General features: G+C 38.6%; 1 protein-coding gene across 1 annotated transcript in view; it reads right to left on the reverse strand.

The window, feature by feature from the left end:
- Positions 1-15601, reverse strand: part of KHDRBS3 (KH RNA binding domain containing, signal transduction associated 3) — a gene marked incomplete at its 3' end in the record, with an annotated part of 98470 nt that overhangs the window by 60849 nt on the left and 22020 nt on the right. Inside the window, exon 2 of the mRNA XM_082014971.1 lies at positions 11523-11641. Within this exon, the coding sequence (XP_081871097.1) occupies positions 11523-11641 (119 nt within the window). The remainder of the gene's footprint in view (positions 1-11522; positions 11642-15601) is intronic.

A 15601-nucleotide genomic window follows, 5' to 3' on the forward strand; every position in this document is an offset into this window, starting at 1 on the left:
AGCAGATATCCTCCTGCAGCCCAGCCCATGGAGGACCCCACACCAGAGCAGGTGGATAGGCCCTGAAGGAAGCTGCTGTGCACGGAGAGCCCATGCAGGAGCAGCCCCTGGCAGGACCTGTGACCCCATGGGGGACCCACAGGGGAGCAGTTTTTGCACTGCAGCCCATGGGAAGGAACCACACTGGAGCAGTTTGTGAATGACTGTCCTGCAGGAAGAACCCCAGGCTGGAGAAGGGGAAGAGCATAAGGAGGAAGGAGCAGTAGAGGTTAAGTGTTATGAGCCAACCACAACCCCCATTCCCTAACCCCCTGTGCCACTTGGGGGAAGGAAGTAGAAGAGTCAGGAATTAAGCTGAGCCTGGAAAGAAGCAGAGGGAAGGTGTAGGAAAACAAAACTAAAACCACCTTTATTTCTCACTATCCCTCTGTTACAATTAATTGGGAATAAATTAATCTTTCCCAAGTCAAGTAGCAGCTCCAAATCCTTTGTTGCTACATTGGAAGTACTGATGGAAAAGAGGCCCAGCTGCCATCATCCTACAATGCAGAAAGTCTACAGCTCCAGTTCACTTCTTTTGGTCTAAAGCAGAAGTAAATACAAGCATTAAAAGCCTACTAAATACGAAAATAGAATCTTATTCCCTTTAGTACTTGCAAGTTCAATTCCCAAGGTAGACCTGAGTTAGAACCACGATACAATTCAGCAAATTGCTTATGGATGACTATAGTCCACAGAAACGAAATTTAAGGCCTTGCATGAACTAGTCTTTTCTGAAATTAAAAGAAATCCTCAGGCTATTTCTTTAAGTTCATTTTATTAGGTATATTCCTTTTCTCTTCTTATAGGTCCTAAGATACAGCCAAGGAAAACTTTCATCAGAAATAGGCTGCCCAGCAAAATGGTAGAAATCTCCCTTGTTTAGAATATTCGGGGCCACTGACAGAGCCCTGCGTAATCTAATCTATAGTCATGATTTCAACAGAAGATTGGACGAGATGTTCTCTAGAGGTCCCTTCCAACTTGTATTTCTGATTTTACTATTTCTGGAGGTATAACTGCTAGGAAAGCAAACAAATTGAAACAATTCATAACAAGCCTGAACATCCAGAAGTCAGCAACTCCTCACCAACAGTTTCCTTAAATAACGGATCATTACTTGCAAACAGGGAGTTCATAGTGAAGCTCAAATGAAAGCTTTCAGATAGTGGAATATCACATCAATTTTTCAAACATTACTTAAGATTACTTATGTGTACATTAAAATAGCCCTGTAAGTTATTACGAACAAAAATAAACACTGCATACATTTAAAATGAGAGATTTTCCATTTACAGTAAAGTATGTTGAAATTATTTCAGAATGTTAAGTACCTGCAGTTTGATACAGTCTAAATTTCTAGCAGTAATCTTAGCTAAAATATTCAGATGAAGTTTTAACTCAATTTTTCACTGCCATTTAGGAGCAGGCAAGCATGTATTTAACTAGGCAATGCATAGCTCTGAATATCACTTCCTAACCAGAACAATTAAATACCTGACAACAAAAAAAAATACCTGACAATTAAAATGCAAACTGCAAATCATAACAAATGGAAGCACATACCTGCAACAAAAGTGAAATCCACTTTGTATGTAATCAAAGTAACCAAAAGGCTTCAGTGCTCAGGAAAGACTTGGGTATTCCAAAGCACATTTGTTTACTCCAGCTGCATTGCTTATTTTAATTAAAGCCAAATACTTTAATATGTTGTGTATATCTAAAACTGCTAATACCACCAGAAATTGTCATCTTCTCAAAACCAAAAACATCTCATGTTGAAGCTAGACATTATAGCAGCTACGCAAGCAGCCATAGAGATCATGTTTCAGACAGCACATTTAATGAACATGAAAATGTATAGCTGTATGCTGAGATTCACTGAACTATTCTTTCCTGTGCACTGAGGCTCCAAATATTAGATTTGACAAGTCTGAAACATGAGACATCTGTGCTGCAAGTCTGAAATTTTGCTGATTTAAAGCACAGTACCTCTAGATGTAGCCTAAAAACATGCCAAACATTGAAGGTTACTAAAAAATGGCTTACAATGCAGTCCCAAAGTCTTTTTGCTCCCATGTAACAAAGCTAGAAAGCTTTGGAACATTTCAGTTGATTATTCCATAAATAAAACCCATTTATGATATTGAATGAATCCTTCCAGTAGAAACAGATTTACTTTGAACAGGTACTGGATTTCATTCAAACTACTGGTTTAACTCCCTTCTACATCAAACTGGAAACATCTGATCAGCAAAGATTTATTTTGAAATACTTCATACAGATATAGAAACACTCAGAGATACCAGCCACTAAGTTACTATTGTTATTTATATGCTTCTTTAACCCCAGCAATCAAGCAGTAGGGCTCAAACTTAAAGGCACAAAACTGCCACACAGTAAGACAAGTTTTCACTACAAAGTCAAATCCAGCCTATCTGCTGGTGAAACAGAAGCAAATAAGCCGGGCAGATCCAAGTTAACTCTTGCACAAGATAACTCATGTGCAAGTTTCATGGACACTTCCCATGCCTCACATTCCTAGAGTTTATTTGCCCAAGAGCACAAGAACAAAAAACAAATTCAAGTCCAATATTGAGCTCAAGCTTATAAACTCTCTCTGAATTAGAGGTACTGGATAGTAAAAACACTTTTGAGCAGCTCCATAACAAGTCATATCAGTCACATTCACTAGCTCTGGCTCAGAATCAGACATCCCAGACTCTCCTCTTCACTCACCCTTCTCCCTAGTACAGCATGATCATATCCTAACTGCCACAAACACCCAAAATTGTCCTCAAGTTCACTACCTTCAGCTTAACATTGTCTTAAAGCAGTCACACTGCTTTCCAATGCAAGCTGGTCTGGAAGCTACTGCCATATTCAGTTCTACAGGATAGTTGAACTCTGAAGATCCAGACATGAATATTATTCTACACTGGGTGAATCACCTATATTAAATCAAGGTTTGTCTTTACATTAAGACAGCTTCTGATGTCTTAGGTAAGACTGAGGATATTATGGATGATGGTATGTAGAACAAAAGATAGCGTTCCCAATTCAAAGTTACTTCTAAACCAACTCTGAAGGATATGCCAAATATGGCACCCCAAAGAAAATTACAGCGAAACATTTAAGGCATCTTTACAAAAAGAGTATCAAGATCCAGATTAACAGAGCTGGGAGGAAACAATTGGAGAAGATGCAAAAAATTCTCTCAGCTGCATTTGTGATAAATGGTACCCTCTGTAGCCGTACATCATTACCAAGTATCACCGAAATACATTAGTTTGAGCAAAAGGATGCAAGATTTAAAGGGTATTCTTTCCTAAAACCTCTAATCACTGAAAGCACATCCTCCCATTATCTATACCTCTGGTTTACTTTGAGTAAAGATACAACATGAAGCGCAACAGCACCTTCTCAAATTCTTCAGATATGGGATTCCACCCCTTGGCCATGGTGCCCACTAGCCCACAAATACTGGTTGACTATACTGAAAGCGTGTATTTGTTTCCCTTTCACAGACTATCTTGAACTACTGTATAACTACAAAATTTTCAATTTAAAATACCTTTAATAGAAAAAATATATTAATAGAAAGAAATTAATCAGGTTTTTGCTTGCTCATTTTAAGCAGCAATTTTGCAGATTTAGTACAATGGAGATTATGGACATCACCATGTAATACCCATTTCCTCACAATTCCCAGATCAAAATATGACTTTAACCTAGAGATTTACTTCCTTACCAGATCACTGCTTGAAACTATTCCCTGAAAACAGTTCTGTAGCTGTGTTTTCTCTAAAGTCTATACAAGTGAGACATTCTCTTCATAAGCATTTGATCTACTATATGAATTTCTGCAGAGAAGGAATTAACACCGATGCTACAGCATTTTTAAGTGTATGTATGACAGAAAGAGGGTATAATAGAAAAAGTAATCCTTGTTTATCCCCGCCAAGTCAAGTCTGCTGAGAATGGTTCATGCAGCTTAAAATACTTGGTGAAAGTATAAATGCTTGACCAAATGATTTCACAGAATCACAGAATCACTAGGTTGGAAAGGACCTTCAAGATCATCAAATCCAACCATTAATCCAGCGCCACCATGTCCCGAAGTGCCACATCCACACGTTTTTTGAACACTTTCAGAGATGGCGGCTCCACCGCCTCCCTGGGCAGCCTGTTCCAATGCCTGACCACTCTCTCGGTGAAGAAATTTTTCCTAATATCCAATCTAAACCTCCCCTGGCTCTAAGCAAGCCACTGCCCATTAAAGCCATAGAAAGCTTTCTTGGCATATTAGTTTTCTGCAATGGTTCCTCTGTGATGGGGTCACTAGAAAAAAAAAATAGTTAAATTAAGATTCAGAGTACTTTCCCTTACAATGACCTGAAACCAGGAAAATGTCAAGATTTTTCTTACTTGTTTCAAGAAAATATGGCTTCTGTAAGAAAGGTAAATACTCCTAGCATCTACACTGTACCACATCAAACTAGTCTCTCCTTCACACATAGTAATAGGTCTTTAAACATTTATTTACAACAGAAAGCTTTATCAATTACTATGAAGTTGCTCAAAAGTTATCTCTGGTATTACATTTGCTGCTTGTTCTTCCATGTCACATACGGCTCTAAACCACACTTTCTCATTCCTACTCTAAGAAACCCTTACAGCTAGAGCTATTATGAAAAAAAATTTTTTTAACTAGTCACATGATTAAAATATTCATCTCTCCATGACTTTATGTAACAACTGCAGATATCATATATGACAATGACATTTAAAAATAGATGTTTTCACTTTAAATCTTGAGCTAAAAGTCTTAAATGGACAGCAGCTCCATAAGTCAATAACTTTTGAGAATATATATTTAAAGTATCACTTCAGGGAACACAACACAGAATTTCTTACCAACTTCTGAGGTTCACCCATTATTTAACTGTAGTTCTATGAGAAATGTTTAAAATGGTAGCCTGTCACAAAACAGAAATAATCATTCCCATAGTTTTGATCTTTCTCATAGAAAACTATCATCATTCCATTTATCATCCATGGAAGCTATTTTTCCTCCAAATTCAGAACACTTGAGTTCACTAAACTGTCAAAGCAAAATGATATTTCTGAGATTAAACTACTTCACAATGCATATTAATTAAATGCAAGGGGGGATAACACCCTCCTGCCTCATTTGTAGATACCTAAGCTATGAAACAACTGTCACACATGCTGGCATTTCACAGCAGTTTTAGGATGGATCCAGAGAATCCCTTTACCAGGACAGCTACATCATGACCTTCCATGGCCAGCTCACTTCTTCCACTTTTACCTTTAAGTCTGTGCAAGTTCAAAGATTATTTTCAAGTATGAAATGCAGCAGAAGTACAGCTTTGAGTCACATTTTCACACTTGACCTAAAGTCAGTTGAGGTATTCAATGGATCAAATAGCAAGGTGTATTAAATCACTGTGAACTCCATTACCTAAAGCTGACAAGACATCATTCCATTAACTGCAGTTTAAACATCCAGCATCCACATGGACTCCTACATATAGGTAACTTGATTTTAGAATGAAATACTACCTCAAAAAGTCAGCCCTTTCCCTATAAGGCTGCATAAAAGCCCCAACCTCTTATCCTTACTTGTAGCACATAGCAGTTACAGTAAGATTGTAGACAGCATTACCAAAGCTTATTCAAGCCTCACCTAAATACCTCAGATTAATTTCCATATCACAGCAATTCAGACTTCTGAGGAGTCTGTAGAGCTGGACCAACCTGAAAAATTCATGACAAGATTGTGTACAATCTGATTTTCAAAAGACTTGACTGGACACGCAATCTGTAGAAGAGTTTCCACAAAGTTTTGTCTTACTAAGTAAGACTATCTGTCACCATAACAAGACACAGGAACTCATGCTTTTTAATGTGTACAGGAGTCTGTAAAGGACACAAATGAAGAAATTCAAATACACAGCCAGCCTCAAACCAAAACCAAACATAACTCCTGGGATTAACTATCTTGACAAATTATTCCATAAAGCAGACAAAATTCAGGCTGTCTTGGTTATTCTATAGCCTTCTATCAATGTCCAGACATGAAAAAACATTTAGGGCAACTAGCTCTAGTATGAGATATCCAGCCTGTTAACATTGCCAAGGTTTGAGCAAGACAAAAGGTCCCAGCTAAAGTATATAAACATATAGCACTGAAGAAGCAACCAAGAGCTGTTGGGTAGGAGGCAAGTTAAGCACATCAGACACCCAACTGTTTGCACACTAAGCAGAAGACCAGAAACTCATAAGGTTTTTTGGGGGACAGCAAATATACCCAAACCAGTGAAATAATTACTTTTGAATCTGATGTCTACTTGATTCTTTTTCCAACAGAAACCCAGCTGCTCTGAACTTCAGTTGAATAGCTTTCTGCTGCTGTTAACCTGTCACCTTTCAGCGCTGTCAGAGGTAATGAGGCTGAATTCGCACAGCGCCCAGCTATGAGGCCGTGAGAACATATCCGACGGGACAGGCAATGTGAGCAGGCATTACAATGCCAGGTTGATCAGATCAGAGCTAGGACTGCCTGACCCGTGTTGAGGCCATTATGATTTATTCAAGGCATCAGAGTTAGAAGTTTTAAAGAGGGAAAGGGCAACGAAATACTTAAAAGGAAACTTAGTTAACCCTGTGTGAGGTCTAGTAAGCTATCTGAATGGGGTAGCGGTGGGCTGTTTTGGTCAAGAGACCTCATTTAGCACAAAAAATTATGATCGATATTTCATTAATCCTATCAATATACCTAAAGAGCAGAGGCATCTTTGCTTGGCAGTGTCATCACTGGCAAATACAAGGAAAGAAATAGTTTCTGCAAGCAAAATCACTTATATTTGTGGTTAGTTTCATTTTCAGATATTAAACCCTGTTAAGGATTTAGTAACTTCAATACCTTGTTTATTTGATCCTATTTAAAAGCAGGATTGTTTATTTGGGGAAGCATTATTCTATTCATAAAGTTGAAACAAACTTAATTTTTCCTCATCACTTTCTGGATACCCAAGCTTGCCAGATTCAATCCAAAGTGTTACTCCAATGCTAGTTTGACAGATTTATCTGTTATTGTGTATTGACTTGGTCAGCTTCAAACAGCAGATTTGCAGTTCACCAACACCAAAAACATTGCACCTCCTGAAAGACTGGAAGTATCTTTTTGTTCATGATTTTGCATCATAGCTAATAGCATTAGTGTGGACTGCAGACATACAGAAAGAGATGCCAGCTTGCTAGAACTGCTCTAAACTCAATATTCACATGCAGAACAGCTTTCTGCACAGATTTCATCCATATTTAAGTCTTAAGTTTAATTCTTCTGAAGCATTTGTCACCAGTCCTGATCAGGAAGATGGAAAAAATTGCTCATAAATCAGAACCAAATCTTTTAAACATTTTCCTGAGGAACTATCACTTGGCATCTCCTACAAATGACACATTTGCACAAGTACTAACACCACTTACAGGCAAAACAGTCTAGAAAACTGCATACATGCACAGAAAATAGCACAGATGCATAAAGCATTTATGTGAAGCATCATTTCAGGTTTTATAAGCACCACGTAATACCTTCTGCTGAAGTTCTGCAGAATCTGAATATACTATGCATGCACTCTAAATACAGCTCAGTGAAACCAAGATGACTAGAATAATTTCCTATCTACCCCAAAAGACTTGATAAAGCATCCCTAATTTCTGAGTCCTGTGAACACACCTAACAGGAAGAGCATCGGTCTTTACAGCAAACCATAGGATGCAAAAACACTTTGTTCCCTGCATATAGGCATCCAAAACTCATGTCATTCACTGCAAACTACAGTATGCCAGGATAAGGCTCTCTGCCATGTTGGAGCTATGTCACTTCATACAATGTATTTAGATTTATTAGATCTCAGAAATTAGATCACAAGCCTAGTCCTAGTAAACAAGTGATAGTAAACAGCAGTGACTGCTTGTGGTTTAGGGTGGGTGTTTTTCAGAGAAGTTCAAGAGTACCCATCGTAAGTCTGAATTCATACTCACCTCCCAGACTACTCCTACACAGTGAGAAATTTTAATTCCTTTTGACTACATGGAATCTTTAATGAGTAAGCTCTAAAATAAATTCTATTTTATTACATATAGATTAATAACTTCTAAGAACAACTAACCCCCCTATATTGGAGTAAAAATACTGTTAAATAGAAAATAACTAGGAATTCATTCACTCTGGCAGAAGGGAGATTTGTGTGAGCAGAAATACCAGTACTCTGCTTTCCATGGAGAAAGTCCTAGTGGAGACATAGGCACTCAAATGGCATGTCTATTCTGCACAGCAGTTGTGCTTTGTGCCCTGGGGTCCTTGTGGTCTAAATGGACACATACAGGATTACAAAGCACCATCTGGATATACGTTCAGGTTTCTCTCCATAGCACATACCAGGCTTTATGCCAGCTCAGACAGCCAAAGACTGTCTCCATGGATCAGAACTACTGAGCACAGAGCAGAGCACACCTGCACATTCAAATGATGGCAAGGGCTTTCCTGCTAGCTATCCTAAATAAGAAGCTGTTTAGTTCTTCACAGAAAGTTGACACTACATGAAGCAGAAGCATCTTTCCAATGGTACCGTTTCCCATTTCAATATCTATTTTGCCTTTCTTCCCCTTGAGCTCAAATATCTACATCTCAGCATCTCCAAGAAAAACATCCTGATTACAAACACTGACCACGTAAGCTTCCCCTATCTTTTACCTTCCCGTCTTAATGTTCCTGTATGTTTGTATGCAGCTCTTCAGTCATAAAGATGACGTAAGTCAGAATACCAAAGAGATGCCCGCATATAAAACATACACTATGTTGAATTCACTGAAGCAGTATTTCATGAAACTTTGAACAGCAGTAAAGAAATCCCTGCAAGTTACCCAGCATAGTCTGTGAGGAAGACACAGACAATATGGGAAAAATATTTAGAAAAACGCTTCCTAAAGAAATAGAGGAAGGAATGAAGGAATTCCTTTCTTCCATGAGCGGAAACAGAAGCAGTCTTGAAATTTAGGTACTTAATTTGAAATTGAGGTACTTAATGCCTTCTTTGCCTCAGTCTTTAATAGCCAGACCAGGTATCCACAGGGTATTCAGCCCCCTCAGCTGGAAGATGGGGATGGAGAGCACAATAACCCACCCATAATTCAGCAGCAATCAGTTAAGGACCTGTTAAGCCACCTGGATACCCACAAGTCTCTGGGGCCTGATGGGATCCACCTGAGAGTACGGAGAGAGGTGGCAGAGGTGCTTCCCAAGCCACTCTCCATCATTTATCAGCAGTCCTGGTTAACAGGGGAGGTCCCAGAAGACTGGAGGCTTGCCAATGTGACACCCATCTACAAGAAGAGCAGGAATGAAGATCCTGGGAACTACATGCCTGTCAGCCCAACCTCAGTACCAGGGAAAATCATGGAACAGCTCATCTTGAGGGTGCTCACAAGGCATATGAAGAACAATCAAGGGATGAGGCCCAGCCAGCATGGGTTCATGAAAGGCAGGTCCTGCTTGATCAACCTGATCTCCTTCTATGACCAGGTGACCCGCCTAGTGGATGAGGGAAAGGCTGTGGACGTTGTCTACCTGGACTTTAGTAAAGCCTTTGACAGCATCTCCCACAGCATTCTCCTGGAGAAACTGGCAGCTCGTGGCTTAGACAGGTTTACTCTTCGCTGGGTGAGGAACTGGCTGGATGGCTGAGCCCAGAGAGTTACGGTGAATGGCGTTAAATCCGGCTGGCGGCCGGTCACAAGCGGTGTTCCCCAGGGCTCGGTTCTGGGGCCGGTCTTGTTCAATATCTTCATCAATGATCTGGATGAGGGGATCGAGTGGTCCCTCAGTAAGTTTGCAGATGACACCAAACTGGGTGGAAGTGTTGATCTGCTGGAGGGTAGGAGGGCTCTGCAGAGGGATCTGGACGGACTGAATTGATGGGCAGAGGCCAACTGTATGAGGTTTAATAAGGCCAAGTGCCATGTCTTGCACTTGGGTCACAACAACCCCATGCAACGCTACAGGCTTGGGGAGGAGTGGCTGGAGAGCTGCCTGGAGAAAAAGGACCTGGGGGTGCTGGCTGACAGTCAGCGAAACATGAGCCGGCAGTGTGCCCAGGTGGCCAAGAAGGCCAACAGCATCCTGGCCTGTATCAGAAATAGTGTGGCCAGCAGGAGTAGGGAAGTGATTGTGCCCCTGTACTCGTCACTGGCGAGGCTGTACCTCAAATACAGTGTTCAGTGTTGGGCCCCTCACTACAAAAAGGACATTGAGATGCTGGAGTGTGTCCAGAGAAGGGCAAAGTAGCTGGTGAGGGGTCTGGAGCACAAGTCTTATGAGGAGCGGCTGAGGGAACTGGGGTTGTTCAGTCTGAAGAAGAGGAGGCTGAGGGGAGACCTTATCGCTCTCTACAACTACCTGAAAGGGGGTTGTGGTGAAGTGGGTGTTGGCCTCTTCTCCCAAGTAACTAGTGATAGGACGAGAGGAAATGGCCTCAAGTTGCGCCAGGGGAGGTTTAGATTGGATATTAGGAAAAATTTCTTCACTGAGAGGGTGGTCAGGCATTGCAACAGGCTGCCCAGGGAGGTGGAGTCACCATCTCTGGAAGTGTTCAAAAAAATGTGTGGACGTGGTGCTTTGGGGGACATGGTGGTGTTGGGTTGATGGTTGGACTTGATCTCGAAGGTCCTTTCCAACCTTAATGATTCTGTGATTTCCAGTAGGAAGAAAAAGCCATTTCAAAAAAGCAAGAAAAATGCTAACCTGATTTTCATAACATTAACATTAAAATTTAAAAGAGATAAAAAGAATAACATTCCACAGCTCACTGAATGTTGAATCAACGCTTCCAGGTAGCAATACTTAAGTGCAGAGTAATACTTGGCAGTAAAGTGTTAAGAATTCATGGCGGTCATAGATATTAGCCAAACAGCCCCTACCCCTCCAGAGTAGACTGCATAATCTAGTAGTGCAGGGATAACTAGTTCAAGACTAACAACGGCTGAAACCTAAGAGGATGAGAAGAAAAAATTTACATGCTGAGTTCCTTTAATGGTGCATTTTAAGCTGGAATTCTACCCACAGTAAGAAAGTTTCAAAACCTGGCATCAGAGTCAACTTAAATATATTTCATTCTATTTGCTATTCCGAAGGGAAGGATCCTGCTATCTTGAAAATATGATTCATTTATCATTTGTTTTCAACATACTATTTTGTGTGTAACCAGCACTACTTTTCCCACACATTTATTCCAACAAGAATCATTCCTGCCTTAGAACTTCTATTGAACGGACTGCAGAACAGCAACAGTAGGTTGTTAGTAGTTTTAAATGCAACCATTAAAAAACTAGTTAAGGTATTGGTGGAATATATTTTATAAGCACTTAGATTTATCAAGTACGAAAACTGGGCTTACCTTAGGGAATTGTTTTACTGGAATCAAAACTTTTTGTCCCAACTTCATATTTTTATTGATGACTACATCAATATACTTTTCTTCTTCCTTTCCTTCCCCTTTTTGGAATTTTTCAATTTCTGTTAAAGGAAGAAAGTTAGTCATTTTCTCAGTTAAATACAACAATCTAAAAGCTGAGAATCTTCAAAGTCCGTATAAATTAAAAAATTTAAAACTAATACTCCATGGCATAATACATATTGCACATTGTTTAATTAATACATATAATTAGTTACATAGGTCAATGGGATAAACCATGTTTTGCTTTTTCAGGCTTTTTTTAAATTTATGTTCATATCAGCACCTTGAATTAGCATTGCAAGCATTTTAAATGCTAACCTTCAACTTAATGCTTAGGATATATTTACAATTTATATGGCTCAAGCAGTAAAAACTATTCTTAGACACTTCATTTTTTAATTTAAAAACTTAGGGCACAGTTTAATTCTTGATTATTTTATCCCTCTATACTATAAACAATGTATAAAGTTTTAACGGTGGTTGTCTACAGTGCACTTATGAGCAAGTGTCAAATCATTCTTTCAAAATTTCAGGAACATAACTGAGGCACATAGATCATACCCAGTAATCTGAGATTAGTGTTATACCAAAGACAAAAGAATTCAGAATGAGGTTTAGAAGTTCAAAACCCGGCTGCATGACTACTCATTCCAGTGATACATACAAAACTGATTCTCAATCATAATTCTCTCCAAATATTGACTCTCCAGTGTGCTAATGAAAAATTGCAGATTTCATTTCATTGGTGGGGAAGCATGAGCATAGGAGACTAAAAATGAAGCACTGTATGAAGTCTTTGCTGGACTGGAGTCTAGCACACTGAGTTGCAGTGTTAAACATGTTAGCACAGGACATACCACAATTCAACCGATTTCAGAAGTGCAACAAAGTTCTTCTATAGACATCAAGCATTTGTCCTCCCAAATCTTTAAGTATCTTGTTAGTTTTTCCATAAATCACACCCTTCTACTCTACTTAGCCAGAAGGCTAATGACATTTTCAAGACCTTGAAGTTTCTTTAGTGGGAATGTGACCTTATGCCAACAGGAGACAGTAACAAACTTTTGAGTGCAAAGAAACAAATCAAAAATGAGCATCCTTTACATACACTTTAAAAAGACAATTTAGTTTGAAATTTCTTCCAATGACAAACAGGAGGAGTGGTAAACCAACACATTTCTTACTACTGAAAAAACCCCATGCATCATTAGGAGTTTTGTTTAATGAGTACTAGTCCATTCCCAGTTTACCACAGAAACAAAGATGTTAACATCTCTCCCAATAACAAACTCCAGTCTTTTATGCAAGTTTTTGCCCCACTAGTGCAGAACAGGAATTCCAATTGCATTTATTCAAGTTAGCATTCAGTGACTGAAGAACTACGAAAGCCAGCCTAGCCTCAGACTACCTGAAGGCTTCTGAAAGAACAGCCTTCCCCAGCTATGATTTCAAACCTTCTTGCTAAGTCCCTAGGAAGTTTTTTATTCATATGGATTCTAATGTAGACATTCTGGAGAAGACATTCTGCAAAGCAACCTTCCTCCAAAGTATCCTTTATGTTCCAGCATGCTCAGAAACATCTGCAAATCCCTCAGCCCACAGGCTGGCAACAGCTACCAAGGAACATATTTTAACAGCCAAATCCCAGTAAAAATAGAATTCACGTGTTCTTTGTACACACCACTTTATGGACTAGGGAATTATGGGCAATTAAATAGATGTAAAGTTACATTGAAATTAATTTCCAGGTGCAGTTAAAAGAAATTTTATAGGGCATGATGCTCCCACTCAGAAAGCAGGTGACTAGGATTTTTTTAGAAGTCAAAGTTTCTTAATAGCATATTCAGACTTTTGAGTCTAGTACTACCACAGCACTCTGGTAGAAGTAAATGCTTTTAACACCTCTGCTTCCTGAAAAAAGGGTAGTTATGAGAAAACTTTGATTTTTCTTGGAAAGTAAGGCTACATACTTGAAGGTTTGTATGTTTTAAGAGTGGAAAGCCAAAACATGACACAGATTTTTAACGCAGCTGGTGGTATACACTGTTAACAGTATAAATACTCAAAGCTCAAATCTACATAGTCAGAAATATGCTGTTCTTTAGCAACATTTTACACCAAGAAATATTAAATATTGAAGTTCTAATACAAATGGATGTATTTTTTTATGGCTGAAGGCAATGCAGTTACAACAAAACTTAATATGGCTTCATTTAGTACTGGCTTTAAGTGTTAGGCCTAAAATTTTTTCAGAAAAATCAGAGAAACACAGTTCAACTCCATTCAAAATTAAAAATCAATGCACTGTGCTATAGTATTTTGGAACAGATCAGTACACTGAAGACTCCTGGTAGTAAGATTAATACAAGATCTTTAGAAGTTTTCAGAAGCTTTTTCCTGAAGTACCCCAAACTTAGAAAATAAAAAGTACGTTTAACATCAAAACCCACCATGTTTTATGAACTGGTAAAGCTAAAAATTTGTTTTCTCCTGTTGAGTCACATACTGTTAAACACAACGGCATGGTATGGCATACACTGCAATTCCTTCTGCCCACTTGGAAGTTCAGTAAAATGAAAATTTTGTTTGCAGCAGTAGTAAGGAATTTTAAATTAGAACCACAAATTTATGAATGAACAGTTGTTTAAGGTCCTCCTTAGAATTTGCAAAGAAATATTAAACCTAGAAATGAGTTTTGTGTCAGAAACATTCATGTGTCTCAAATGGACTTGTCAAGGTTAAAAGGTATTTGAAGAGTTAAGAGCAGAGTACAACAGTATCTCAGTAACATTCCTCAGATGAGCCAGCTGCATAAATTCCTTAACTGATCACTAAACTGCGATTTGTATTTCCTAAATATTTCAGCTTGCATAAGTTATTTGGAATCAGTATTTGAAGGACTTGACTGCAACAACTTGATTAATTCTAGATACACTCATAGTTCTACAGTATTTTGATTTACTTAGTACAAAAAAAAATTTGAAGTGTCACAGAAGGAACATTCCCTTCTTGCTCTAGTAACCACTCAACTTGAAGTGCCTGAATTAAAAGAAATCCATTCATTACTCTGGAGATTAGTCTTCCTACCTCAAATAGCTACATACTTTTTATTGACTATTTTAAGAACTACCATTTCTTTTTTCAGCTTTCACCATGTAATCAGCTTTCCATTTGCTTGAAGAAGCTACTGAAACCCATAAGAGGCTGCCAATCAACTCTCAGCAAAATGGATCAATCTTCCCCATTTGTTTTAAAGTCAAATGACTTCATTTTCTTCTAAAAAGCAGCCATAGCCATGGCACTGCAAAATAAGACATTTTTCCTATTATGGTCCAAAGTTAGTCAAACTGACTTAAGACTTTATACATATTCACTACTATAAGACTTTCATTTTGAATGAACAGAGTCCACTGAATTATTGAAAATTTGTCTTACATTGAGACCACATTTTCTCAAATTTTCCTGGTTTTTCTTGTCATTTCTTTGCACTCAAATCTAAGATGACTATGAAATAAAGTCAAGCATTACAGCTTTATCCATATCTGCACAGCTCATTCAATACCTATCATCCACATACATCTAGCTTTAGATAATTAGAGAAAAATCATGCCAGATGACACAGGAAATCCAATCAGATTTTCAAGGTCAAATAGATAGGAAGATTTGCCTTTTCCTAATCCTTAGATTACATTCTCTACTGCTTAGCCATATGAAGCACTGACATTTCCTAGATCGCAAATAGTAAATAAACTTGTGATTAAAGCTTCCCATAATGCCAGAGATTAAAATCCCATGTTCTCAGACCAAGGATGCAGCTAATGCAACAGTCCAGGAATTTAACCGGATAAAGTAGTAACTGCATGGATTTTTTTTTTCCTTTACATTTAATCATAGCAGAGAGACCTAAGCAAATGATTTCTCCTCAGTTAATTCACCAAATAATGTTGCTAGATACATCAGATAATGGCAAAGTAGAATTGTTTCACATTAATCTTTAGGTAGAATTAATCTTCCTGTGG

This window comes from Phaethon aethereus (assembly GCF_964289735.1).
Source record: "Phaethon aethereus genome assembly, chromosome: 2".
Classification (NCBI taxonomy): Eukaryota; Metazoa; Chordata; class Aves; order Phaethontiformes; family Phaethontidae; genus Phaethon; species Phaethon aethereus.